Source organism: Callorhinchus milii, unplaced genomic scaffold (genome assembly GCF_018977255.1).
Source record: "Callorhinchus milii isolate IMCB2004 unplaced genomic scaffold, IMCB_Cmil_1.0 Scaffold5, whole genome shotgun sequence".
Lineage (NCBI taxonomy): Eukaryota > Metazoa > Chordata > Chondrichthyes > Chimaeriformes > Callorhinchidae > Callorhinchus > Callorhinchus milii.
In genome coordinates, this window is record NW_024704746.1 from 62381827 (window position 1) to 62408800 (window position 26974).

A 26974-nucleotide genomic window follows, 5' to 3' on the forward strand; every position below is an offset into this window, starting at 1 on the left:
GCACCCCCTAGTGGCCTGTCACTGAACGGCGTGACTGAACGGTGGAAATTTGAGAGCAGGTCAACTGTCCCAACAACTTGGTCAAGGGATTGCCCGCTGGAGAGAGACTCGGAAAATGTGGAGAAAAGATGAAATAGCTTAGACAAATCCGCACAGGGAAGATAAAATGATGAAAATAAGAGGTAATTATTGATAAAGATTGCTTGTGAAAAGGAAATCATTAATTGCCGACTTACATAACTACTCGTGGATTGATTTATGTCAGAGGTCCAATTTCCTTGTGTACCTACCATTTAGTGAAGCTTTCGTTTCTATTTTAAGTGTTTCACTAAGCAGAACATAATATGTCCTCTTCCCTTAGTGACTACACTATCACTTGAAAATTCAATCACAAAACACATGCAAGGGGAAAAAATGCTTACCTCATCCAGGCTCTGAAAGGCAGGACTTGCAAACACGTCTGCAGGTATTTCATCTTCAACGTTAACGACTGGAGCTACAGCTGCAATAGGTTCATCAGATTGTTCTTCATCGGCCTCTTCTGATTCAGCAGAGTGAATATTATCTTCAGTACTCATTTCTTTAGGAATCTGCATTTAAAAATCACCTTAAAATAAAACTTTAACTTGCATTTATATAGTATCTGCATTTAAAATAATTTTAAAATGCAACTTTAACTTGCATCTACATTTATAAAATAGTAATCCTTGCATTTGAAATAGCGCATTATCACATCTTCGGGACATCAAAGCTCTTCACAGAATATACTGTAAAGTGAATTAACTGTATATTCTGTGGGTGAAAGAAGTTAGCCAAATGCACACAGCTGTGTCCCACAAACAGATGTGGATTAAGTGACCAAATTGCTGTGTTTTTTTATTTATTCAGGCAGTAACTTTTTTATATTTGTATTTATATTTCATGCAGGATAACGTCTTAGAACACTGTTCACAATTCATAAGGAAACCATGTCTATCTCATTCTTTGTTCAAGGTGCAAGGTTAAATTCTGAATGCACCAGGGCTGTTGCTTAATTGGATCAAAACCTACAGGTAGTGGAATTTTCTTGCATCATTCAGAATATAGCTGAAATAAGACAAAATAATGCCTATTATTAAAGCACCATGGCGCTGAACTGGTAAATTTGATTTCTATACAATATTTTGTAAACTAAAATTAAATGTATATAACCAAAATGTTATAATTTGGTAAATATATGCTTTGTTTGGAGTAAACCAACAAAGTTCAATGGCATTCCTCGATTCAGGCAGTAACTTTTTTTTAATTTTCCAAGAATCATCCCCACCCAATGAAATTTTATGGAATCACAGTACTGCATTGTACTTCAGGAAAACTTCAGTTGTTTGATTCATTTCAGTGGCTTGAAAATGTGTGCCATGGAGCCTTTTCAAATTATTATAAAAAACAATGCACAACATATTGAATTCTCTTTTAAAGAACCACATTTCAGAATAAACAAGTGGTGATATTTGCTGTCAAATCAGCTCAGCGTGTATTTAATCTCAGATTTACAAATTTAACTATGCCAAATATAGTCAGAAATGATCATTTTCACTTGACGCAAAGTGGACCGTCAAAGGATGAACGTTGCCATGGCAACCACTGCCCTAACATTTGAACAACAACAAAATTACATTTGTATGGCGCCTTTTATAAGTTAAGAGGTCGTCCCAAGGAGCTGGGGTTCGGGATCAAGCAACACCACCATAAACATGCCAGTAAATAAACACAGATTTTTCGGCAGCAAATGTTAGCACCACTTGGCGCGCATGAGCAAAAATAAACCATACGACCTGGTCAGGGTGAATAAGAAGGTGGAATTGAAGCGTAGTGATACGGATAAACAATTCGAGCATGTCACTTGTGGCTTGTAACCTGATGGGAATCAGGAACCTTGCAATTTACCACAGGGAGTTTATTAATACATGAAATACATTAACATTCATGTATTCATACATTCATGTATTCATTCATGTATTCATATTCATTTATTAATACATGAGCTACGCATACACACACACACACACACACGTGTGCTTATAAATCACGAAGAAGGTGGAACAGGGGTCAATAAAAAGAATAGGAGGAAGAATTACATGACGAGAATCTGAGCGTTTGTTCATCAGCTTCAATTTATTCAGTTGGCCGCAAGCCCCGCGTCTCATCATCATCATCATCATAATAATAATAAATAATCCTTGCATTTGATATCGAGCCTTATCACGTCTCCGAGACGCCTCAAAGCGCTTCGCCGGATGTCCCGCAAAGCGAATTGACTGTACATGTGGCGGGCGATACGCGCACCGGCATCGCGTACCGTGTACTTCTCGCCGACCTCTTCCGCCCTCGTACCTCCGAATCGCACCCGAAGACCTTCCGCTCCGACTGTGCCTACGGTCACCTCCAGCCACCGCCGCCGCCCCAACCCCCACACCCCCCAACCCCCAACCCCCGGGCTCGGTGCCGCGCTCCTCCACCGGCCAAGCGCTCTTGAGACGCTGCCCCACACGAAGGGCACCCGGGGGTGGATGGGTGGGTGGGGTGGGCGGGTGGGGAGGGGGTGGGGGGGGGTCTATAAATGCAAGTTGTTGCTGTTGTTGTTGTTGTTGTTCTGATGGTTGCTACGGCAATCACAGAGAGCCACTCCCAGTCCCCCCCCACCCCACCCCACCCCACAGCCGTGTACCACCGGCGCGGAAGCGAACCCACTCTCTCGCCCTGACCGTCCCGGGAGACATGTCGCCGACCCTCGGACGTACCTCACGGACCCCGGTCGGCCCACCGGTCTCTTCCCGTTCAGGGTCTGGGCTCTCGACACCGTCCAAACGGCGGCTGTTCCCATGGCAACCGCGAGCCCCGTCCCCGCCCCGCCCCCCTCAGTCAACTTTGGACCAATAGCGAGCCGCGGGACAGCCGCGCGCGTGTGTGTGTGTGTGTGTGTGTGGGGGCGACCGTAACTTATCGCTAAGTTGACTCACACCCCGAGTGAGGAGGAAGGTTTATTCCCGCCCCGAAAAGTGTCGCTGTTCACGCACGAATTGGCCGCAGCGGTGGTCTGACGCAGTGTGAGGTATCAGCCGTCTTTTTCTTCGAGGCTGACGACGGCAGCGCCGAAAGGAGGCCGTCAATCGCACTCTCCCCCTCCCCCCCGCTCTCTCCCCCCCCCCCCTCCCCCCGCTCTCTCCCCACAGCCCCGCCGCAAACTTGTCCTCCCCAAACAATCATCTAATCATCTGACGCCTTTCGAAGCGGCCATTGATAAATTCAGCTCAGAGCTATGGTTTGGGATTTGCACCGAAGAGTTTTTTTTTAAACAGGTAACGCGGGCACCTCAGTGTATCGCCCTGTCCGAAGGGTGGCGCCTGTTAACTCGCAGTTGTTGTTGTTCTTGTTGTCGTCGTCTTGATCGGGGGAAGGGGAAGACGGGGCCAAGTCACGAATGCAGTGAAATGGGCCAAACTGACAGCCGCGAATATGACAAAGGATGTCAAGGTTTTCAAAGCACTAACCATCCTATATGTAATCGTCTTTTTATTTAAAGTAAGATAAGTCCACGCTATCTATCTCTCTCTATATATATATATACATATGTATTGCAAGAAACTCCTTTGAGGTACAGCATTTGAGCCTTTTGAGAATTTGACACAACGTGAGCGAACTCCTGGGGATGTGCTTGTTGTTTACGGTTCACGGTCGGCCAACCCCGCAAGTCCAGCGCGCAGCACGACGGTCATTGTAGTGCGGAGCATCGGACGGCGTGGGCGATTTGGCGGCCGCGCGAACTACAACTCCCAGAAGCCCGCGCGCCCCCCCCCCACCCACCCCATCCCATCCCACGCGCGCAGCACCATTTGAATGACAACCGCCGCGGCGCGCGGCAGTTGCTGCGTTGACAGGAGGAGAGAAGCGGAGAGAGGCCGTGAGCGGAGATGTTTTTCTCGGCGTGGCTCCGCCGCAGGTGGTGCAGGAGAGCGTGCGGGGCGGCTTTAATCGAGGCAGCCGGCCCGCTGAGGCCTCCTCCTCCGCATTGGGCGGCGGCGGCGGCGATGACTTTGAGACCCGTGTCCACCACCCGGCCCGCGGGCTCCGGGCCCAAGCGGGCGGCGCTGAAGCGCTGGACGCTGCTGGTCGACCCCTTCGGGTCGCTGAAGGTCCGCCTGCCGTGCGACGTGTCGGTCAAAGCGCTGGATCCGCACGGCTACCCTTCGGCCGACAGGGCCTTCGTGGCCGTCACCTGTGCCGCCGGCCGGAGCACAAGCCGCAGCCCCGACGACGGGCTGACGGTCGAGTACGACGAGACGCTCAAGCGGATGGTTGTGGGCTCGGACACCCTCCCCGGTGACGTGCGAGTGGACGTGGTGGTCCCCCTAAAGTTTGGTGAGTTTATAGCCACCATAACGGTAGCAGCAGCAGCAATAATAATAACAATAATGCTCCTCGCACTTGATGCCGCGCCTCATTCACGTCTTCGAGACGTCTCGGAGCGCTCCGCGGAAATTGCACCGTGAGGCGCGGTTTAATCGGGTGGTTTTTTTGTGTGTGTGGGGGCGAAACGCGGCGGCCGGTGCAGTCCCGGTTGTGGTTCGGTTTGGTTTGGTTTACTTGGCATCCTCCGCGGTTTTTGGCTCAGAGCGCCACCCCCGTAGCATCCTTCCTGTTTTACTTGCTTCTTGTGGAAAAAACCCACGCGCTCCCAATAAAATTGTTGGTTCACGTTATTTTCTAGTGGTTCGACCACGCGCCTCGCAAAGCGAGAGGGCAGGACCGCGAGTTCGATTCCCAGCCAGGGCGAAACCGTAGGCAAGTTTGCTTGCCGCGCGGTAAGTAGGAACGTGGCTGTCGGTTGATTGGCGGATCGCTTTCTCGGGGGTGGTAATCCCTCCCCGAAAAGTAGTAGTAGTAATAATAATTTGGGCACTTCAATCCACGACTGTTTGTGGGGACGCCGCTGTGCGCAATTGGCTGCCGCGTTTCGCGCACACAATATACAGTCAATTCACTTTACCGTGTATTCTGTGACGCTCTTTGAGACGTCTCAGCAACATGATAAGGTGCTGTGTTAAATGCATGGATTATTATTTGCGCACTCCAGCTTTGGGCTCATAGTCCTGTCAGACTTTTTACTTCCTGTTTTTGTGTTCCAATAAAATTATTTTACAGCTGAATAGATTTAGCATAAGACCTGTGTTGTATTACAGAAAATATTACTGATTTAGTATGTGGTGTGTGTGGGTGTTTGGGTGGAGGCGGTGGTGGAGTCCGAGCCAGGCAAGTCTGCAATTTAGTTGGTTATCTTCAGCAGTTGCCATAATAATAATCCCTCCAAAAACAATAATAAATTAGTCATTTTCAGTCTACGACTGTTTGTGGGACATTGCTGTGCGCAATTGGCTGCCGCGTTGGCCCACAAATATACAGTCAATTCACTTTACAGTGTGTTCTGTGAAGCACTTTGGGACATCCTCCCGACGTGAAAAGCGCTATATCAAATGCAAGGATTATTATTATTATACCGCACACTCTGGGGTCCCCAAACCTTGGCTCTTGCGTTAATATTTTGGCCTATTACTCTCTGGAATTGGATAAGCCGGATGCGTAAAAGAGAGTGCACATTCCAGTCCAATTCCCATGTGTAGGTGGGATGCATGGAACTCTATTTGGTTTGATACTGTTAAGCATCGTGATGGGTTTCTGCATGTGCCAGACATCTGGCTGACTAAAAACAGTCTTATTGCGTGATGTGATCTGTATTTCAGGTAAAGAAATGTTTATTTGTTGTAGCTTGGGTGACTTAAGGTTTTCTGTTTTCAGTATTTGGGCGATTTTTTGGTATTTGTCCATTTTCAATTACTCACTATTTAAGGGTGTTTCATTGCAATTTTTTAAAAAAAAAATAATAATCTTGCATTTGATATAGCGCTTGTCACGTCGGGAGGACGTCCCAAAGCGCTTCACAGAACACACTGTAAAATGAATTGACTGTATATTTGTGGGCGAACACGGCAGCCAATTGCGCACAGCAATGTCCCACAAACAGTCGTAGATTGAAAATGACCAATTTTATTATTGTTTGGTTTTGGAGGGATTATTATTAGGCTCTGTGTGGAGTAAGAAAACTTGCCCAAGGTTTCGCCCTCTGCCTGGAATTGAACTCAGGTCTCTCACTTGCAAAGCGAGTGCTCTAACCACTGAGCTACAGGACTCCACCTGAGCTACAGGACTCCACGAAAATGCGTATAAGTTAAGTATCTGCACTAAAACAGTTTGAGCAGTGTATTCAATTCTTAAACCAACAAGGATTCTGGGCGAGTTGGAGAATGGAAGGTCAAGAATGGCTGTCACTGAAAGAATACATTTTAGTGTTTTTTCAGTGTTAAGATTTTTCTACATCTACTACATTTAAAATCAGTCTGTTACTAGTTAATCTTCTGCTGTTTATTTGCAGACCTGGATATTGGTACCTCTCATAAAGGATGTGTTAAAATTAAAAACATGGAGTGTGATAATTGCCAGGTGGACACTGAGAATGGGACTACCATCTTGAATTCATTAAAGGTGCAAAATGTTTTCTGTGAAGGAATGTGTTTATTACTGAATTTTTAAATGTCTTTGTTTGAACTTAAGCAGCGAGTACTAGTAATACCATTGAGATATTGAGAAACTAAACCAAAGTCCAGATTTTGATTGTTCATTTGGATATTAGAGATCCCCTGGTATTTTCTCAGCCTTTTTTTTCCTTTTCCTGGTTAAACCACTTGTTTATCCAAGTTCATCAAAAACAAACTAATTTATCAATCATCTTGTGCTGTTATGAGGTGATGCGTGTGCATATTACCCTCCTGTTTCCCAACATAACAACCACTGCACCTGCAAAATAACCTGTTGTGTCAAAGGGATGAAATGCAATTTCAAAAAAGAATATTGACTCGATCCACCCGCTCCAGCTCCCAGGCTTTGAGATGTCTTACTGATATGAAAGCCACTATGTAAATATATGTTTGTATTGATACAGAATTGAATTAACAGCTCAATAAACTTATGAGGCAAAACTCACATTTTTTTCTTTTCAATCTCCAGGCCAATACTGTTAAAGTGCATAGCAGAGGAGGGAAAGTGATCTGCCTTGGAACAATCTATGGGAACGTGGATATACAGACATCTAATGTAAGTCCTTTTCTGTCATGGTATAATACTCATTTCTATTAAGTGTACAAGTGGGGTCTACCTCCTCTCCTTTGTAGTATTTCATCTGAGTCCAGCCCAGAGCTGATTAAAAATATGAAAGTAACTGGATTGCTTCTCTTTGCTTCTCCATTCGGCACCACTGAGCTTCCAATCTTAACAAAATGCAGGATATGAGAATGCAAAAGGTGAGAAAATTAATGCTGACTTTACTGTCAGAAATCTTTACATTGCTGACTGATGGTTCAGATTGAAACATCCCAATTTATGTTATTAGAATGGCTTCCTGTAGCAGATCTCTGGGAGGAGGGTGGTGAAAATAATGCAATTATTTTCTTCCCACAACAACAACCACAAATTTCACTTATATAGCGCCCTCCACGCCAGACGGCGTCTCAGAGCGCTTAACAGTGGTGGAGTCCAAGGCCGAGCCGGGGGAGGGGGAAGGTGACTGTAGCTGCGGTCGAAAAGGAAGGCCTTCAGGCGTGTCCCGAAGATGGGGAAGGAAAGGACGAGGCAAAGCGATTGAGGGAGGAAGTTCCAAAATTTTAGGGGCATAATGGCTGAAGGCATGGCCGATGTGGAGCGGAGGAGTGTTTAAACTAGAGTGTTTAAATCCTACAGCTTTTCTCTGTTGTGTCAAAAAATAATATGATTGTTTTAATGTCCTAAATAAGATGGTGCAGAAGGATATTACTGGGAGATATAGATAGAAAGTATATTTCATTGTCTTGATATACCAGGATATTTATGGTAGTACAAATTTACAGCTTTCTTCAGAGCAATCTGATATGAATGCTTGGTGCAATACTTTTACCCAATATTGGGATAAATATGTTTAATCTGCCTCAATCCTGTGATAGCCTTTTACTTTAATAAAAACATAATTGTTTCATGTGATTGAACAATAAAGTTTGATTAACTTTTAGCATTCACAGAAAATCCAAAAGAGAGAATATAATTCCTACTAGATCAGAATGTATAGATCTCAGTTTTAAAAAAAAGCTGGAAATCCACAGCAGGTCAATCAACATATGAAGGAGCAGAATTCAAATGGAGGTTAATGGCTGAAATATTAATTATTTTTCTTTCAAATGCAAATTTACCTGCTGTGGATTTGCAATATTAGTAAAAACAGAATTGCTTCTTCTATGTTACCTTGGTTGTAGATGCAGCTAATGCTTCAGTTTTATTACACTTGGAACATAAATTCCTCACAATGTTTTACAACAAATAACACCGAACTGAACAGATTCTTAACTGAACAAGTGATACTTAGCTGAACATGTTCAGGAACAGATTCAAAATTTAATTGATGCTCCATAAAATGCCCCAATAAAGTTTTATGGGGCACTTATTAGATTTTTGAATCTGTTCCTGAAATTATCTCTAAGAGATGATTTCAGAATCTAATCAGATCGTCAGTATATTATAAATCCAGTTAAACAAGAGCTGATTCCTACAAACTTCTGAACTTACACAAAATTAAAAGTTCTTGCTTGAGTAGTCCTTTTTATTCCATCCGGCAAAGCAGTCCTGATGTGCATTCCATAACATGAATAGAATGTTTCAGATTTTTTTAATGGGCTGATATATTCCATAATACAGCTCTGTATGTAATGTGTTAGGGCATTGAAATGAATATGTTGATTTATTAGTTGATTTTTCTCTCTTCTCCCCATCTCTCTCTCTCTCCCCCTCTCTTCCTTTTACTCTCCTGTTCTTTCCACATGCTATTCTTTCAGCCTGCAACCTCAGAGTTATATATGCCATGTTCATAATTAGTGATTTATAATTGTAGCGCTCAATCACATTGCACCCTGCCATTGCTTTAACTGAGAGGGCAGCAAAATCACAACTTGTTTCAAACACAATAACCTTTGTAGATTCAGGTGTAGGGAAGAAAATAAATTACTAATATTCACCTGCCTGGGAAAAATGCACAAAATTTGTTCTGAAAAATAGCTGGTATGAGTACTCGGATATCATTATCATATTATATAAAATATGTTAAAAAAAAGTTGAAATGTTAATTTAGGATGCAAGATATTCTTGTTGTACATCTTGTTGATCATTTTTTCTGTTTTACACCTGGTCCCAAAACCAAATCTAGAAAAGCACATTGATGTTACTTTAATTTAAATAGATTTATTTTTGAAAAATCTGAATTAGCAGTGGTATTTAATCTAAATATTTTCAGTATAACTGTTTCTTTGACTGGATTTGGAATTATTTTAAGTTTTGCTCTGTGCTGCCACAAGATGGCAACTAATGCACACCTTTTGTGCTATGTATAGCAGCACCAATGAGTATCCTTCCTTGTTCAAATCAAGATCAGTTTATTTTTCCCTCTGCTGATTTATCCTGTCCACATGCATATTACTTTAAATATTTAATCTTTAACATAAACAATATTGAATATTTTTAACATAAGCAATATTGAATATACGTGGAGTCCAGCAGCGTATTGGTTAGAGCACTCGTATGGTAAGCAAGAGGACCGAGGCAGGTTGTTTGTTGATTGGCGGATCACTTTCTGGGGATAATCAGTTCTAAAAATACATAAATAAAATAAATAATAATAATAATTAGTACATGACTGTTTGTGGGACATTGCTTTGTGCAATTGGCTGCCGCATTTCGCCCACAAAATATCCAGTCAATTCACTTTCCAGTATATTCTATGAAGTGTTTTGAGGCATCTCAACGGACATGATTAGGCACTATATCAGATGCAAAGATTGTATGTTACTTCTCTCCATATAAGAAGAGAAAGTCTGTGCCTTTGTAGTAGAAATGCCTGATAAATAAGTATTCAGAATTCTTAACATTTCTACTTCTTCTCATGTCAAATGGAAATCATTCCTCCCCCATGCAAAACACGCCTGAGAAGCACAACCTTCCTTTTTGTAATATTTCTTTTCACTCTGATTTTTTTAATTTATAAAAAATTATAATGATTTGGTAACTAAATCCATGACTGTTAGTGGGACCCTGCTACGTACAATTGACTGCTGTGTTTCGTGCACAAAATATGCAGTCTATTCATACTTTACTGTATTTTCTGTGAAGTGCTTTGAGATGTCTCGAAGGCATGATCAAGGGCTATGTGAATGCAAGGATTATTATCCTTAGGCCTCTATTTTTTTCTCTCTTTTTATTTCTCTACTTTCTTGTTCTTCCCGTGTGCTCTTCCACATACTATGTCATACTATGTTCAGATCGGAGTCTGCACGGTCTCCAACTTTAATTCTTTCCCAAGACCGCATGACTTCTTATATCATTCAGTCATCAGTTCCTCATAGAATCTACCCATGAGTAGTGTTAACTTCTTTACAAACTTTATTTTTCTGCTTTTACTTTTTATCTTACTTGTGTACTAAGCCATGGCCTTCATCTAAGATTTCAAGAACCAAAATATAAAAACTAAAAGACGAAGGGAGAATTGACAGAAAATGCTTTTTTTGGTGGGGGATAACTCAACTCGTAAGCTATGTCTATAACTATATTTAAATGGGACTTGAATAAATGCTTGAAGATAAATGATATTAAAGGTTATGTATAAAGAGTAAGCTAAATGCGAATGGAAAAGTTGGATCAGTTAATGTCAGCACAAATACAATGGGCTGAAATGATTTCTTCTGTATAAATATTCTGTGAAATTCTTATAAATATGCACCTTGAGAATGGACATATATATGTACACATATATATTAAACAGCATACACATATTTGGATGAAGATTAGGGAAGGTGATCATGAACATAATTTACTGTTTATACCCATAACCAGGATCCCACATACATTATATTCATGTATGGAGTGCAATTCAACAACAACTTTCATTTATGTAGTGCCCTTCACACAAGATAGTGTCTCAGAATGTCATTCAGTGCTTCCTTTCCACTCACCCAAGATTGTCTTCATTCAAACTATATAATGCTTTCACATTTCACATTCTCCCCTGAGGAGGTAGGCATCAGACAGACTCTCAGTCCTCATTTAATTGCCAATACCATTTAAACCACCCTGACTCACTTGCCTTCTGAAACTAACAATAGGCTGAAGAATGGAATTGCAAGTTTGAGATTGTATCTTACTGCTGTATGCAATAAGTAATTTAAATTGTGCAGCTAACCTGCCATAATTTTTAGCATACAATTGCATGATGAAGGCTTAAGTCATGAATGTTCCACTTTGCATCTGATCAACCCCTGTGAATTCCTCCAGAATGTAGAAATTAATAAGCTTCAAGGATCAACAATGAATATTTTGACCACAGATGGTGCACTGAAAACAAAGTATATTTATGCTGAATCTTCACATCTGTCCTCTTCCATTGGTAACATTGAACTTGGAAGTATTCATGGTAAGAATTTCGTGCACAAGTTCCAAATTGTTAAAAGGCGATCGTGGGTAGTAGTCAGTACCATGTGTTTAATAATGAACAGTCTTTGAGAATTGCAATGACATCCATGAACGATTTTTCCTTCCATAGCAAAATCTCCAGCTCAGATGTCTCGTAGCACAGAGCAAGCTTTTCACCAAGTTAGGAAAATAAGCAGATCCATACTTCTCACGAAAATAACAATTTGACACAATTCAAAAGGAGCTTCTTACTTTAGTCGCATGCCATTCAACAGCTGAGCAGCCTCTTTTAGAGTTCAATGATCTTTTTGAAGCTGCTGGAAAAAAACATTCTTTTGTGTATTGAGTTTTTTCATGCATTGCACGATTCTACTGAATGTACCCCTGAGCTAATGTGCAAATTCTGGCAAATAGGAATGAATTGATTTGGAGGCAAAAAAGTACAAGTAGCTGGCTTTAATTTGAGCAGTGGCCATAGGTATAAATACTTTACAGCGATGGTTTAACAACAAATTACATTTTATAGCACCTTTCACATTGGGAGGCCGTCCCAAGGTGCTGGACAGGGAAGGGTTTGTACCTGAGCTGGGGTTTGGAATCGAAAGGGGTGGAGGGCAAGGGGGTGAGGTGGAAGGACGGCCGAAGGCATGGACAAAGTGTAACGTCTTGAGATGGGCCTTGATGGAGGCGAGGGACGGGTAAGGCAGAGGGGCTCTGTAATGGAGTTCCAGAGGTTGAGGGCAGAAAGGCTAAAGCCTGACCGCAAACGGAGTGGTCAGGATGGGGGACATGGAGCAGGCCAGCGTCCGCAAAGAAAAGGGATTCAACATGGTAACATTTCTGTAGGTTGTAGAGAAAGGGAGGAGCAAAACTGTTGAGGACTTTAAAAGTGAGGACAAGGATTTTAAACTCTTATCTGGGGGGTGGGGAGCTATGGCAAGGGCCATGGCATAGATGTGGGGTTTAAAAGACAATTGAACGTTCAAACAAGACACCATGGTCTGTACTGGCTCGGTGAGGTGGGGAGGCCATCAGTAATAGTGATGCTGTCAGTGCCTGAGGTGAGGAGGCGCTGCTGCAAGCAGGGCCTCGGGTTGGCTACATTCAACTGGAGAAAATTGGCTTGCTGTCTGACAGAAAATCTTGTCCAGAGAGTGAACAAGAGTGTAGCCAATTTGGAAGGTTCAGCTCAACCACAGCTGCATAGAAACCATAGCAGTGTATATTTAAATTTTTAAGCATTTTAAGACGTATCAAATTCAAGGGTTATTATTATTTTCACTGAGCTTGCAAAATGAAACCATATGGTTTTTTTCCCCCACTTTTCAAAGTTTCAAAGCTTTGTACTTTTCTAGTAAAAGATTGATACTTAAATCAAGGTGGTGTTAAGTACAGTAGTTCCTAATGATCACTTGCATTAAAAAATAAAAATATTTGAGGGTAATAATGCACAATATTAAAATGTAATCGTGGAACATGTTACTTGTCCCCTTAGGGGTTGTCTTACTTTTGACATTTCCGAGGATTTATGGCAGAAGAGCCTAGCTTTGAGAGTCGTTTCTCCAAGACTCACTCACTGCCTTTCCCCTGTTCCACATATCCATTAGTTTGGGCTAGAGAAGAAGAGGGAAAGAATTCTAATCTGTGGTCTTGCAGGAAGTTCTGAAATGTAAACTTTATAAAAATAAAAGTCATTCATCTCATCTCATTTGTGGAATGTTACTTCTGCAGATTAGTTATCACGTTTGTCTACATGGTAGTCAATACACTTCAGTGTAACATTGTATGAATACATTTGAGACATTTCAATAGGATTTAAAAGTGCAATATCAAATACATTTTTAATCAGCAGTTTCTGTTTTGTGCAATCATCTCCCCTCTCACCACCACCACATTTTTGAGGAAAGTTTTGTTCCTTTGTGATCTGGATCTGGAGAAGCCAAGCCAGAATCTGGATGTATTGCATTTTTTTTCTCCCCAATGGATTGAAATTGTACACAAGCTTCTTTACCGTAATATGACTTCATGGTTAAGTTATATAAAGGCTTACGTATAGTTCCATTAATGGGGCAGGGGAGGGAACTTTAAATTATTGGTCTTTAACTACAAATTTTGTAACTAAAATGTGTGGTTTTATTTTAAAGAACATTTTAGATTCACTCAACATATACTAAGTCAGCACATCTTTGAGCTATGGTTAGTTTCACTGCAGAACATTTTAGTGGCTTAACTATGAATCATATTACCCAAAATTGTAAGGCCTTAATGGTTTAGGAATTCTGCCAGCTACCAGGGAAAAAAAAAGTTCATCTTGCAGATGAAATAACTTATGGAAGTTTGAAAATATCCATGTTTTTTCAATAAATATTTTTCCAGACAAGACGTGAGCAAGGACATATGAACTTTCCTTTATTAACCAATACAGTAGAATGTTATTTTCCTATACAAATGCTCTTATCCTTTATTTTAAAAGATGCAGTTTAAAAAAAATCTGCTTGCATTGTTAGAATTGGTTGCAAATATATCCCCATTCGGGAACTTTCTGTATGTTGGGTATCTGTAAGTAGTTCTTAATAAGATCATATGCACTTCAGAGCAAGTATCAGTGTATGGACACTCATAGGAAATTATCAATCAGCAAATCTAACAGTTACTAAATACAGTACCCTACGCATCATAAACTTAAATCACAACTGCCATAATTTTTCACCATTTTGTTGAAGACCAAATGATGCTTTCTTGTAAGTTACATAAAGAAAACATTTGTTTTTTGTTTTTAATCTTCATAGTCCTGTTGTACTTTCATTATTGTAGGAAGAATGACTTCTGTTGCGCATATCAGAAATCTTAGAGTGATGTTAGGATGTTGAGAGCTTATAAGAAACAACCTTGTATGTCTTTTTAACATTTTGTTATGTTCTTTTGTGCAGGAAATGTAACTGTTCAGACCAACGCAGGCACTATTAAAATAGGTAAGAAACTTCCCATCTTACTGGATCCTATTTGATACATAAAAAGCACAATTTAATAATTAAGTATGAGGTGAAAGAACCCTCATTTCTCCCAGAGATCTAGATCTTTGTTTTGCTGTGTAACAGTAAATGCGTAAGCTGTATTCTACAGAATATTACTATGTAGGGACTTTAATTAGAAGTTCTTTTCTGGATGTTGAAGACAATATAAATTGTCCTCACTGTCTTGCTCTACTGATACAACACAAATCATAAGATGTTCTTGCCCCCACTTTAGCAATCAATGTATTTCCAAATTTGAAGAGTGGAAGCTTATGGAATTCACATCTTAACCAGACAAATATAGTTTTGCAATGCTTTTTATAAAAAAGGAAAAAGTCTATTTCTTGTCTATTTCCTACTTGCATTTATATCGCACCCTTCATGTAGAATCGTGTCTCAGAGAGCTGAAAAATAACATAGTTTGATGCCCACTAGGTTAGGGAGTCTAGTCTTTTTACGTGCTGTGAAATATGTGTTTTGTTTCTAATGTTTATGTATCTTTGTCTGTTGGTGTCAGCCTGGCTCAGTTTGTAAAAAAAAAATAAAAAAATTCTAATACCTAGAATTTTTCATTGTAGCTTATCTCTTTTTGATTAGATTTCACAGCAATGTAATACAGTGCATTAAGTGCTTTAACTGTTGATTGCAGGTTCCTCAGATGGATGTCTAAAGGCCTCCACACAACAGGGTGACCTAGATGTTTACATCAGCCAGCTAGAGGCTGTGGATCTCTTTTCGCAGGATGGTGAGATGCTGTGAAGGATTTACCAATTTCATTTAACTTTGGGGGAGAGTTGGTATTGGGAGTAGTTTTCATTTGCAAAGATTTCATAAAATGTTCTCATCTCTTCTGTTTAAAACAGTAAAGCTCCAATAAGTCTTATCTTTATAAATCATATAATTGCCTAAATGAAGTGCATTTACCTGAGTCCCAGTTAGTTTCCTATCAAAAGCATTAGATTTATTTGCACTACTCGTATTAATCACCTCTTAACTTGTAATGGTATCCTATCCCCCATTACTCCTGCACTTACCGGTTGCCCTTAAATTGCAGGAAATTATGTCCTGACCCATTGATGCATACGCACTTACATTAAACTTACATTACGCCTGCATTAAATCAAGGGAAACAAAGTCTTGATCCGTCGACGCATGTGCAGAAGAACTTAATTTCCCCACGGTTCAATGTGATCCCTTAAGACGCATTGAATTGTGGCAAATACACTCTGGACCCATCATCGCCTGCATACTTATAGCTGCATTGAATTGTGTAGATGCAGTATAGATTATTGATTAGATTGGATTTTATACGGGTTGTACAGTTTGCCTGCAACTGGGATTTGCATTAGGCATATTAAATGTTATGGTCCTGACTGATACGGCTTATGTGAGTTTCACTGTGGTATTTGAATATTCAGTCTATGGAAGGAAGTGCTTGATGGGCCTAGTGGCTGCCTTCTGCGCTGTAAACACTCTATGATGTTATGTCTGGAGGCCAAATCGTTATCCTTACATCACATCAATTATTTGAAGTGGTTTAAAAAAACAAACCAGATTGATAATTTCTATCATAGTACAGCTCAATTATTGTCCAATGTCACAGGTTCATCTCAAAAGTTAAGATTTGCCTTCTAGAAGTATCACGAGGATATTTAGATCTAAGATCTTAAGTCCCAACATGGTCTTGAGTAATGTCTAATGTCTGGCACAACCTTTCGAAATTCATTTTGGAGTAATTTGATATTGATTTCATGTGGAGATGATACTATAATTATAATAATAATCTGCATTTGATATAGCAGCTTATCACATCTTCAAGACATCTCAAAGCGCTTCACAGAATATACTGTTAAGTGAATTGACTGTATATTTTGTGGGTGAATACTATGATGATGATACTACCAAATGAAATGGATAGTATCTGTTTCCAAGCAATTTGTGGAGCAAAGGGACTTGATAGGTTGATTGACCTCTTCTCCTTTTTCTTATGTTATTTAAGCAATCTTGTCTGAACTGGTGCCTTGGAATATCAGTTTTTCGGACGTTATTTTTCGTAAACAAGCTTGCGTTGCTTTAATGTAAGTGCGTGTATATAGTCTATTGTTTTCTTCCATCAGGATATATTCTTCAGCTGGAATGCAAGACCTAATCAGAATCTGGTACGTTGGGTTTAGCTAGCCCCCTCCCACCTCCATGATGTATGCACAAACGCACACAAAATTTTCATTATCAGCTGTTAGCATCATGTATGCCATATGCTGTATATGACATCATGTACAGCATTTTGTGTTTACCTTATTAATAAACTTGTTACCTTGGGGGAATTACAGCCCTGATTGGATCTTACACCATAGCGTATCTCATTGGAATGGAATGAATAGCACCGCCATGCTTCTAAGACAAAAAATCATTTAAAATGCTGCATCAGAACCAAGAAATCCAGCCTTTTGGGAGAGTGCAGTTAGAGGTACATTCAAGACGCCTGTTACTGAGAGGAAACCCAACATGGCAGTTGTGGCAATCGTTACATTGTTTTAAACTTTTTTAAGTTTAAGTTTTAAACTTAGGAGGTTTTTCTGATGCAGAAGAACTCGTCCACGTTTTAATTTTAGTGAGTAATTTCTCAATACATCAGTAAAACTCTTGATTGTCCAGTGCCCTTGGATGTCTTTCCAATGTGAAGGGTGCTATACAAGTGTAACTTGTTGTCGTTGTAAGGTTACAGTGATTTGAAGCACACTAACTTTTTCATTAAATATATTTTATTAGAAATCAGTGCAATATTTTTGATTTCTTCTTTTTGCAGTTTATTTTCCAACTTCCTACTGGAAGTATTCCAATGGATACTATGAATTGTTAGTCATTTTCTTCCCCCAATGTCAGACCTGCATCTTTTTCTGATGTGTATATGATTGTCTGTACTGTGGATTGTGATATTTATTGGTTATTGTGCTTTACATTTGAAACTCTTGCCTTTGATTACTATCACCATTTTTAAAATTCTTGTTATTTTTGTCAGGTTCTATCGCATTAAAAGTACCCATTTCCCTAAAAGCTGAGCTGAAGCTTTCTGGTGCCAAGGTAGAGGTCAGTCCTGAGATTCATCTGCAGAATATTCAAAGCAATACAGACCAAGGTCACCAAACTATTCACGGTAAGATTAAAATTTTAATATAAATGTTTTACATGATGCCTAAATTTAGGTTTGAATTTCCTGGATGGTCAGAATAATTTTTAAAAAAAGATCTGGCCACATTTCATCATTCTAGCGTAGAGGTTAGCTTGTTTGACGGCTTGCGAGAGAACTGGGATTCAATTCCCGGGTGGGGCGAAACCTTAGGCAAGTTTCCTTACTCCAAATGTTTTTGTTTATCTAACAGAACCCGGTTGTTAGTCAATTGGCGGATCGCTTTCCAGAGGTAATCGTCTGTGTGTTCAGTCTGGTGCAGTGATAGCACTCTTGCCTTTGAGACAGAAGGTTGTGGGTTCAAGGCCAAAGTCGGGACTTGGAATCAAGTTGTTTAAGCTGACACTCCCAACGCATTGTCCCAGGTGCCGTCCTTCAGATTAAACGTTAAACCAAGATCCTATCTGCCTGTTCAAGTGGATGTTAAAGATCCCATTGCACTCTTTGAAAAGAGAAGGGAGTTTCTCCAGATGTCCTGGCCAACAATCTCCCAAAATAAAATTGGTCACTCACTCCACCTTGAAGCCTATCTTATTTATTGTACCTATGCTTACCTTCACTCCCCCTTGGACCCTGCTCAATATCTGACCCGGTCACGCAAAGTGCTCTGAGACATAATCATAGAATTGTACAGCACAAAAAGAGGCCATTCGGCCCATCGAGCTTGTGCCGGCTCTTTGAATAGAGCAATTAATGTCAATCCCACTCCTCAGCCCTTTCCCCATAACCCTGCAAACCTGTCCTTCTCAAATACCCGGCCACCGCGTTTTTGAAAGTAGTTATTGAATCGGCCTCGACCACCCTTTCAGGCAATGTATTCCATATTCGAACAACTCGCTGCGTGAAAAAAATTCTTCTCACCTCCGCTCTGCTTCTTTTAGATACCATTTTGAATCTGTGACCTCGAGTCACCGACACACCCACCAGTGGAAACAGTTTTTCCCTTTCTAACCTATCAAATCCCCTCATGATTTTGAAGACCTCTATTAGGTCTCCTCGTAACCTTCTCTGCTCCAATGAGAATAATCCCAGCCTCTCCAGCCTTTCTTCATAATCAAGGTCCCTCATTCCTGGTACCATCCTTGTAAATCTCCGCTGCACCCTTTCCAATGCCTTAACATCCTTCCTATAGTGTGGTGCCCAGAACTGGGCGCAGTATTCTAACTGAGGCCTAACCAGTGTTTTATATAGGTTAATCATAACCTCCTGACTCTTGTACTCTATGCCTCTATTTATAAAGCCTCGTATCCCATATGCCCTTTTTACAGCCTTATCTACCTGTCCTGCCACCTTCAAGGATTCATTTACCTGCACCCCCAGGTCTCTCTGTTCTTTTACCCCCCTTAAGATTGTATTACCAGCCTATATTGCCTCCCCTCATTCTTTCTACCAAAATGCATTACTTCGCATTTCTCCACATTGAAACTCATCTGCCATGTGTCTGCCCATTTTACCATTCTGTCTATGTCTTCCTGCAGTTGGCTCCTATCCTTCTCACTGTTTACCCCCTACCTAACTTTGTGTCGTCCGCAAACTTGGTAATGGTACTTGCTATACCCAATCCAGATCGTTTATGTTTATTAAGAAGAGCAGTGGTCCTAATACCGATCCCTGGGGGACGCTTTCCTCCAGTCAGAAAAGCAGCCGTTCACCATAACTCTCTGCTTTCTGTCTCCCAGCCAGTTCTGGATCCATGCTGCCACTCTCCCTTTTATACCGTGGGCTTCTATCTTTCTTACAAGTCTTTCATGTGGCACTTTGTCAGATGCCTTTTGCAAGTCCATATAAACTATATCAACTGCACTACTTTTATCCACCCTCTCCATTACCTCATCGAAAAATTCTATTAGATTTGTTAGACAAGATTTGCCTTTAACAAATCCATGTTGGCTGTCCCTAATTAACCCATATTCTTCTCAGTGAAGATTTATTCTGTTCCGGATTATAGTCTCCAGGAGTTTCCCCACTACTGATATTAGGCTGACTGGCCTGTAGTTCCCTGGTTTGTCCTTCTGTCCCTTTTTGTACAGGGGAGTAACATTGGCCACTCTTCAGTCCTCTGGCACCACTCCTGTGTCCAACGAAGATTGAAAAATTGTAGCCAAAACCTCCACTATTTGTACCTGTGCCTCCCGTAGTAATCTTGGTTGCATTCCGTCCGGACCGGGCGACTTATCTACCTTCAGCGCAGTCAACCTTTTTAGTACTTCCTCTCTGTTTATACTTATCCTATCCATTTCCTCTACCCTCTCCTCTGATACTGCGGCATTTGGTGCATCCACTTCTTTTGTGAAGATAGATGCAAAGTACTCATTCAGCACATCAGCCATGCCCTCTGCCTCCACAATAAGATTTCCCCCATGGTCCTTAATTAGCCCCACCCGACCTTTGACTAGCCTTTTTTCCTTGACAGGTTTGTAAAATATTTTAGAATTCCCTTTGTTACCCGCTAACCTTTTTTCATATAATCTTTTTGCCCCTCTTATTTCCTTTTTCAAACCTCTTCTGCACTTCCTATATTCGATTTGATTGTGTTCTATATCTTGGGTTTGACATTTGTCATACGCCTCCTTTTTCTGCTTCATTTTAGATACAATTACCTTCGTCATCCAGGGAGGTTTGGAAGTCCTACTTTTCCCTTTTGTGGGAATGTATTTATTTTGTCCCTGAGTTATCTCATCCTTGAAGACTTCCCACTGCTCTTTAGTTGTTTTACCTGCCAATCTTACTTTCCAGTCCACCTTGGCTAGGTCCCTTTTTAACTCACTGAAATTTGCCCTCTTCCAGTTGAATATCTTTACCTTAGATGGTTCCTTGTCTCTCTCCATATGCACTTTGAATATTACCCAGATGCTCTCCCACTGAAACCTGCTCCACGTGTCCTACTTCATTCCCCAGAACTAGATTTAGCACTGCTTCCTTCCTTGTTGGACTGGAAATGTACTGATCAAGAAAGTTGTCCTGTACGCATTTTAGGAATCTTTCCCCCTCCTTGCCCTTTGCGCTGTTGTTTTGCCAGTCTATGTTGGGATATGGATAACTCCGTGCATTTAGGCACATGCACTCCAAGACCGACTTGACCTGTTCTGCGCTTCCCCCCAGGTTTTATTTCTCCATTTTCTAGCTCTTTTTTGCATTCCCTTCCCCCCTCAAAACTAGTTTAAACCCTCCCCAAAAGCATTACGATAGTCTGTCTGCAAGCACATTCGCCCCAGCCCTGTTTAGGTGCAACCCACCCATATGATACAGGTCCCACCTACGTGAAGAGAGCTATATAAGGGAGCTATATAAACAATAATAATCCTTGATATAGGTTAGATTTGATATAGCGCTTTATCACGTCTTCTAGACGTCTCAAAGTGCTTCTCAGAATATACTGTAAAGTGAATTGATTATATATAGTGGGCGAAACATGGCAGCCAATTGGGTACAGCAGTGTCCCACAAACAGTTGTGGATTGAGTGACCAAATTATTATTAATAATTTTGAAGGGATTATTATCCTTGGAAAGCGATCTACCAATCGACTAACAACTAAGTTCTTACTTATTGCTAGGTAAACAGGTGGAATAAGGAAACTTGCCCAACGTTTCGCCCTGCCCAGATCCTCTCACTTGTGAGGCGAGTGCTCTAATCACTAAGCTACAGGATTCCAAATGCAAGTTATTGTCATTTATTTCATGGCCTTTTGGGGATAATGCACTGTGCAAATTGGATGCCATGTTTGCCTATAAAATAGTACTACATTTTACAGTCATTTCTTTGAAACACTTTAAGAGGTTCTCCAGAAGTGAAAAGAATTATTATTATATGTGGAATATTTTTGTCCAACAGAAATTTCAATACTTTTTGAATTTGGGTTTCAGCTTTTCTTAACAGTGAAGGAGGCAGTAACCCTTTGATCAAGGCTCATGCAGGACGTGGAATGCTCAACTTGAAAAGTCAGACCTGGATTGATTCTCTCAATCTAAAGCTTGTGTAAAGAATCTTTACAATAATGAAGAACGGTTATTTTGGTTATGGAACAGAGGCTGAATTTTGGTTCTGTCTATAATTGTTGGGTACTCAATTGTCCTTTTTTTATTGAAACCACTAATAATTGACAGAAAAGAGAATGAGATTGAAGGAGTTTCAGAGGTTGGAGACATGGAATCTGAAGCGAATAATGTTAATACTTCTCATCTTGAATGTGACAGTAATCTTATTAAGTCTGGGGCAGAGGTATGATTGATCACGAATATCCTTATTCATTGATAATTCTTGACTTTATATTAAAATTGTTAATACAAATAACTAATAAAAAGATGTTTAAAAAAATCTTCGTTCCCTCTATTTTATCGCCCCTTCTTCGGACCAAAAGAACTGAGTTTGCCTTATCGTAACCACAGCATTGTAATACGTTTTCAAGTAAACTTGTGTTGAATTTTTCTAAAAGTACAAAGATAAAGTTAAGGAAAAGTAATATCCAAATTATTGTTACCCTGTTAGGTGTCAGCTTGGTTCAGTTGGTAGCTATTTTGTCTCTGAGACAGAAGGTTCTGGGTTTTACGTGTCACTTTAGGACTTGGAATTCAAAAATATTCGTAATACAGCGCTAGGGCGCGCAGCATTATTGGAGGTGCAGTCCTTCAGATGAGATATTAAACCACACATGGCGAATGTTAACGATCCTATGGAACTATTCAAAAAGAAGAGGGAGTTTTTCCCAGCCTGGCCGCCGATCCTCAGATAAAACTGGTCATTCAATTCATGGCTGTTTGTGGAATATTGCTGATTGCAAATAAGCTGCTGCATTCATCTACATTGCATTTTATAGTAAAGTCTGTGAAGTGCTTTGAGAAGGTGAAAAGTGCCATATCAATGCAAGGAGTATTATAACAAATGATTTCCCTATCTTGCACACAATTCTGGGAACATGATCTGTATAATTCATGTGTAAAGTGAGACAAGTCAATTTTATAAAAAGTAAAGTGTATTGCAAGTGTATTACTTTTGCTACTTGTCATGGTGTTTGTTACCTTCTAATATTGTTAAAGAATAAGGTTAGAAATGCACCACTCGTGTAATTTTACTATTTTAACTATCAATCAGTTTATTTAAATTAGTCAAATTTCCGCAGCAACAAACCCAGTACAATGTTAGTTTTATTGTGAAGCACATTGTTAAAAATTGTACAGCTGTAAAAGTTTCCTTAAGAGTAAAACTACATTTTAGTTGTTTTGTATATAGATTAATATTCATTCAGGATCTTGGTCTTGCTCCTCGTCCTGGTTCTCCTCCTGGTTCTGGACATCAACCTGGTCATCGATTTTGTCCTCGTCATCTTGATTCTGATCCTCATCCAGTTCAGTGTCTTCGTCTTCTTCTTCTTCTTCTTGGTTCTTCTCTTCCTTCTTTATGATGTTTCCAAGACCGTCGTATCCGTACCACAGAGGAGGTGCAAAGTTATTGAATTCACATTGTATATTTGCACGCATTTGTTTGTCAAAAGCACTTCTAAATAAAATACAAGAAGAAATAAATGTTTTTTAAGAAGTAGACCTTTTTGGGTCGATGATGACATCCATTAGCCACCTAGCACCTACCTCTCTTAACATGTATTGTACGTACTTTGTGATCTTTGTGCAGTACAACATCTTGAGGAAGAGCAGTTTCCGGAATCCTTTCTTCAATAATTTAAATATTACATCAGTCACTCTGACGCAACCTGAGATGTCCAGGTAGCGAAGGTAATGGCACCCGCCAATCAAATATTGCAGGCTTAAGTCAGTAATCTGGTAGATTGATAAAATATACAATATTTTGTTAAAATGTAAGCACGGTCGAAGAGGAAAGTTTTCAGGTGGGACTTGAAAGGGGAGAGAGGCGACAAGGCGGAGGGATTGAGCCAGAGTGTTCCAGAGTTTTGAACCGTAGTGGCTGAAAGTATTTATATTATCGAATAGTTATTCTGATAGGATTTAGGAATCAGTTGAATTACAGGTCAAAGTACAAAGTTTTTAAGTTGTAATTTTCTCCACGGTCTAGAAAATTATAAATCGAGGCAAGGGAGTATGGATTTCACATCACATTGTGGACTAAAATTAAATCTTTTAGTGGCTAGAATTCAGACAAAATCTCTGGGATTTAAAAATAGAAATATACAGCCCATCACCTCTTATGCAAAAAAAAATGCAGAAAGAGATTAACATCCGGAACAAGTTTCCAGGAAGGTTGGATGAGGTCAGGAATCTCAAAAATCCACTCGATGCTGTAATGGGAAGATGGTAGTATGGGTAGTCCCAGAAGGTTAAGATCAAATAGGTGGAAACGACATTCTTCATCTCTGTCTCAACCCCACCGTAAACTCTGCCTTGAGCACTTTCTTTTCAGTTGTGTTTTTGGTCACCTTTCTCTACACACACACAACTACCTCAGATGCCCCCCAACTCAAATTCTAATATTTCCAAGAGTGATTCAATGTATGTGAGTAAGAAAACATGATCTGAGGGAGAATATTTTTGGTTAAAGTCACATCTTTAATCCAAACTATATATAATAATAATCCTTGCATTTGATGTAGCGCCTTATCACGTTGTTGAGACGTAAAGTGAATTGACCGTATATTTCGGGGTGAAACGCGGCAGCCATTTGCACATAGCAGTGTCCCACAAACAGACTTGGATTGAAGTGACCAATTTTTTTTTTTTTGAAAGAATTATTACCCCCGGAAAAGCGATCTGTCAATCAACTAACATCCGGGTTCCAACTTTACTGCTAGGTAAACAGAGGCATGTTGAGTAAGGAAACTTGCCCAACATTTCGCCCTGCATCAAGTGTATTTAGAACCCAGGTCTCCTGCTTGCGAGGCAAGTGCTCAATATATCTAAGATTAATCTATATTGGCCAATTTATATTGATGTAGGCAATCCTTTATTTACCTAACCTGAAATCCCGATTACATTTAACGTTAAGAGGGCAAAGATAATGTTAAAGTAAAAAGCTTGTGTTATTTAACAGGTTTCTAAATTTACCTTTGGACATGCGGAGATGTTCAGATATGTAAGCAATCGGCAACTAAACGACAGGGTTTTAATGCTCTGATTACTCAATGCCATGCAGTGGGAAACATCAAGGTAATTCAGATTGATCGATCTGTGACAGAATTTCTTGAACACAAAATATCAAACACAAATTGTCACATAGAAAAAAAATGCATGCTGATGTATACTTTTGGTTTCATTCTTTCTATTGATAAATTACTCTGAACATAATTGATGAGTAAAAACAGTCAAGTGATGAGAGAGAAACAAAGTAGGTGAAGGAGTAAAAGAAATGTGACTTTTTTAATTCCAACTGAACCATAATATTTATCTGATGGTCAAAAGGCAACAACATTAATTTAGGTTAAGATTAAATAAAATACACAGTCAATCCACTTTATAATATATTTTGTTAAATGCTTTGAGACATCTCTGCAATATGATAAGGCACTCTATCAAATGCAAGGACTATTATTAGCTTCCATTAGTGTCTTGAGTTGTGTGCATAAAATATTGCTTCCTTATTCAGAAATTAGTACTGCATTATTCCTGGAAGTGTACTAATATTAATCTATATAAACAACGATTTATTAACCCATAGTAAACTAAATAATAATAAATATTTGCATTTGATATAGCATTTTATCACATTGTTGATGTCTTAAAGTGCTTCACGGGATTTATTATAAAGTGTAGTGATTGTGTATATAGGTCAACAAAGCAGCCAATTTATACATAGCAATGTCTCACAAACATCCATGAAGTGAATGACCAATTTTATCTCCAGTGAGGGTTGAAGTGAAATAGGTGGATCTTAATGCATATTATTTCACTGTAAAATGCCAATGAGTAGATTTGACCTTCTGTCCCATTCTGACACACAAGACTGATAAGACACTGGTTAAGCCAAAACAATTGTCAGGATCTGGGCTTTTGACCGGCTAACAAAAAACAGTATGTTAGATGTTGCTTCCGCCTCCGACATGGATGGGAGAACCAGGAGGAAGAATTGTTTTAAAGAACCATTGTAATAAAATATCAGAAACATCAGGTTAGAGTAAATCAGATCAGAAAAGAATAAATGTAAAGCTTAACAAATACAAATGCTATAGAACAATTTACAAAGAATAGAAAAAATAGGAACAGTTGTTTGAACAGTTTTTGGGTTAATACATTTGTAAATTTCCTCTTGACATGTATATGTCTGTAATACCAATAGGAGAAAGAGTTCACGTCCAGTGTTGAGCTCAAAATGAATGTGCTTCCACCAAATGTGGCCATTCTTACAGGGCCTCCACTATCCAGAAGAACATGTTGGGAACACCACTATTAAAGTACTGATTTGATCAAGCCTCAGTGACCATATTTTTATTCTGGATGAATAATTCTTCATCTCCTAAAAATATAACTGCAGTAAATTTACAAAGCCCAGACACAACTACAGCTGTGTTATAGCAACTGCAGTTGATGATTAAGAGAAACAGTTTTGATTTCCTCTCTGAAACAGACATCCTATAGTCCAGCACTGTGGACCTTGGCCATTCTTGGGCTTCGAAGTTTAAAAAAATAAAAGAATATAAAGAAAACTACTATCATCACAGATAAAGCAATGATTATCTACTGAGAGAAACAGTTTACAATAGAAGACAAAACAAAAACAGAAGTCACTGGGAACACTCAACACTGATTTTCAGATTTCCAGCATCTGCAGTACTTTGTGTTTTAGAATAGAAGAGTTTCAGCTCTGTTACTCTAATGCAACAGATTAGGAGAAGAGCCATTCCAGCCATTGAAGAATCCAGTTGGGCTGGAAACCGGACAGTGGAGGATCCTATTACTGACTACATAAAGTATGGTAAAAAATATTTTGTCTATGATTTATTTAAATTGGATATTAAACCTGTGTCCACATCATTGACTATAATCTCACAGATTAAGATTTATTTTTGGTCAGCCGAGTATCTTGACACGTGAGGAAACCCATCACCACACTTAAGGTTATCCAAACCAAGAGTTCCAGGCATCCCACCTGCACGTGGAAATTCCAAATTTATTTATTGGAATGGAATTCTCTCCCTTGAGGGATACATTCTGCTGACCTAATTCTGGAAAGTATTAGGTACAGATTGGCAAGAGCCAAGACTGCAGGACCCCAAACTTACTGATACAGACACCCGACAA

The 26974-nt window shown here is 39.9% G+C and overlaps 3 protein-coding genes across 6 annotated transcripts in view; 1 reads left to right on the forward strand and 2 right to left on the reverse strand.

The window, feature by feature from the left end:
- Nucleotides 1–2890, reverse strand: part of ccdc146 (coiled-coil domain containing 146) — a 51567-nt gene extending 48677 nt beyond the window's left edge. The window contains exons 1-2 of one of the 3 annotated variants that reach the window (XM_042335530.1): nt 2781–2890; nt 423–590 (exon numbers count right to left, since the gene is read on the reverse strand). In XM_042335530.1, coding sequence (XP_042191464.1) covers nt 423–578 — 156 coding nt within the window. In that variant the 5' untranslated portion in view covers nt 579–590; nt 2781–2890. Of the gene's footprint in view, nt 1–422; nt 591–2373; nt 2428–2780 lie in introns of those variants that run through there. The other 2 variants (XM_007890900.2, XM_042335531.1) reach the window with 2 other exon arrangements.
- Nucleotides 2891–3862: 972 nt separating this feature from the next.
- fam185a (family with sequence similarity 185 member A) lies at nt 3863–22239 on the forward strand. 2 transcript variants are annotated; one of them, XM_007890897.2, is made up of 8 exons: nt 3868–4398; nt 6467–6576; nt 7099–7185; nt 11434–11572; nt 14502–14543; nt 15235–15330; nt 17605–17739; nt 21638–22239. In XM_007890897.2, exons 1-8 carry the CDS (start codon nt 3951–3953, stop codon nt 21751–21753), a joined length of 1173 nt encoding a protein of 390 aa, XP_007889088.2. In that variant the 5' UTR covers nt 3868–3950; the 3' UTR covers nt 21754–22239. The 2 variants fall into 2 exon arrangements, with proteins under 2 accessions (XP_007889089.2, XP_007889088.2); XM_007890898.2 differs by lacking the exons at nt 17605–17739; nt 21638–22239 and adding an exon at nt 16703–17126 and having other exon boundaries at nt 3863–4398.
- A 598-nt stretch (nt 22240–22837) lies between these two features.
- fbxl13 (F-box and leucine-rich repeat protein 13) overlaps nt 22838–26974 on the reverse strand; it is a 61261-nt gene continuing 57124 nt past the window's right edge. The window contains exons 15-17 of the mRNA XM_007890896.2: nt 24785–24919; nt 23382–23545; nt 22838–23267 (exon numbers count right to left, since the gene is read on the reverse strand). Coding sequence (XP_007889087.2) covers nt 23009–23267; nt 23382–23545; nt 24785–24919 — 558 coding nt within the window. The 3' untranslated portion in view covers nt 22838–23008. The remainder of the gene's footprint in view (nt 23268–23381; nt 23546–24784; nt 24920–26974) is intronic.

What these genes read in the sequence shown, in the direction of transcription:
- fam185a (XM_007890897.2), top strand. Translation starts at nt 3,951, where the DNA reads ATGTTTTTCTCGGCGTGGCTCCGCCGCAGGTGGTGCAGGAGAGCGTGC. An exon ending in GGTGGTCCCCCTAAAGTTTG is followed by an intron (nt 4,399 to 6,466) that starts GTGAGTTTATAG and finishes GTTTATTTGCAG; the next exon opens with ACCTGGATATTGGTACCTCT. An exon ending in TGGATATACAGACATCTAAT is followed by an intron (nt 7,186 to 11,433) that starts GTAAGTCCTTTT and finishes GAATTCCTCCAG; the next exon opens with AATGTAGAAATTAATAAGCT.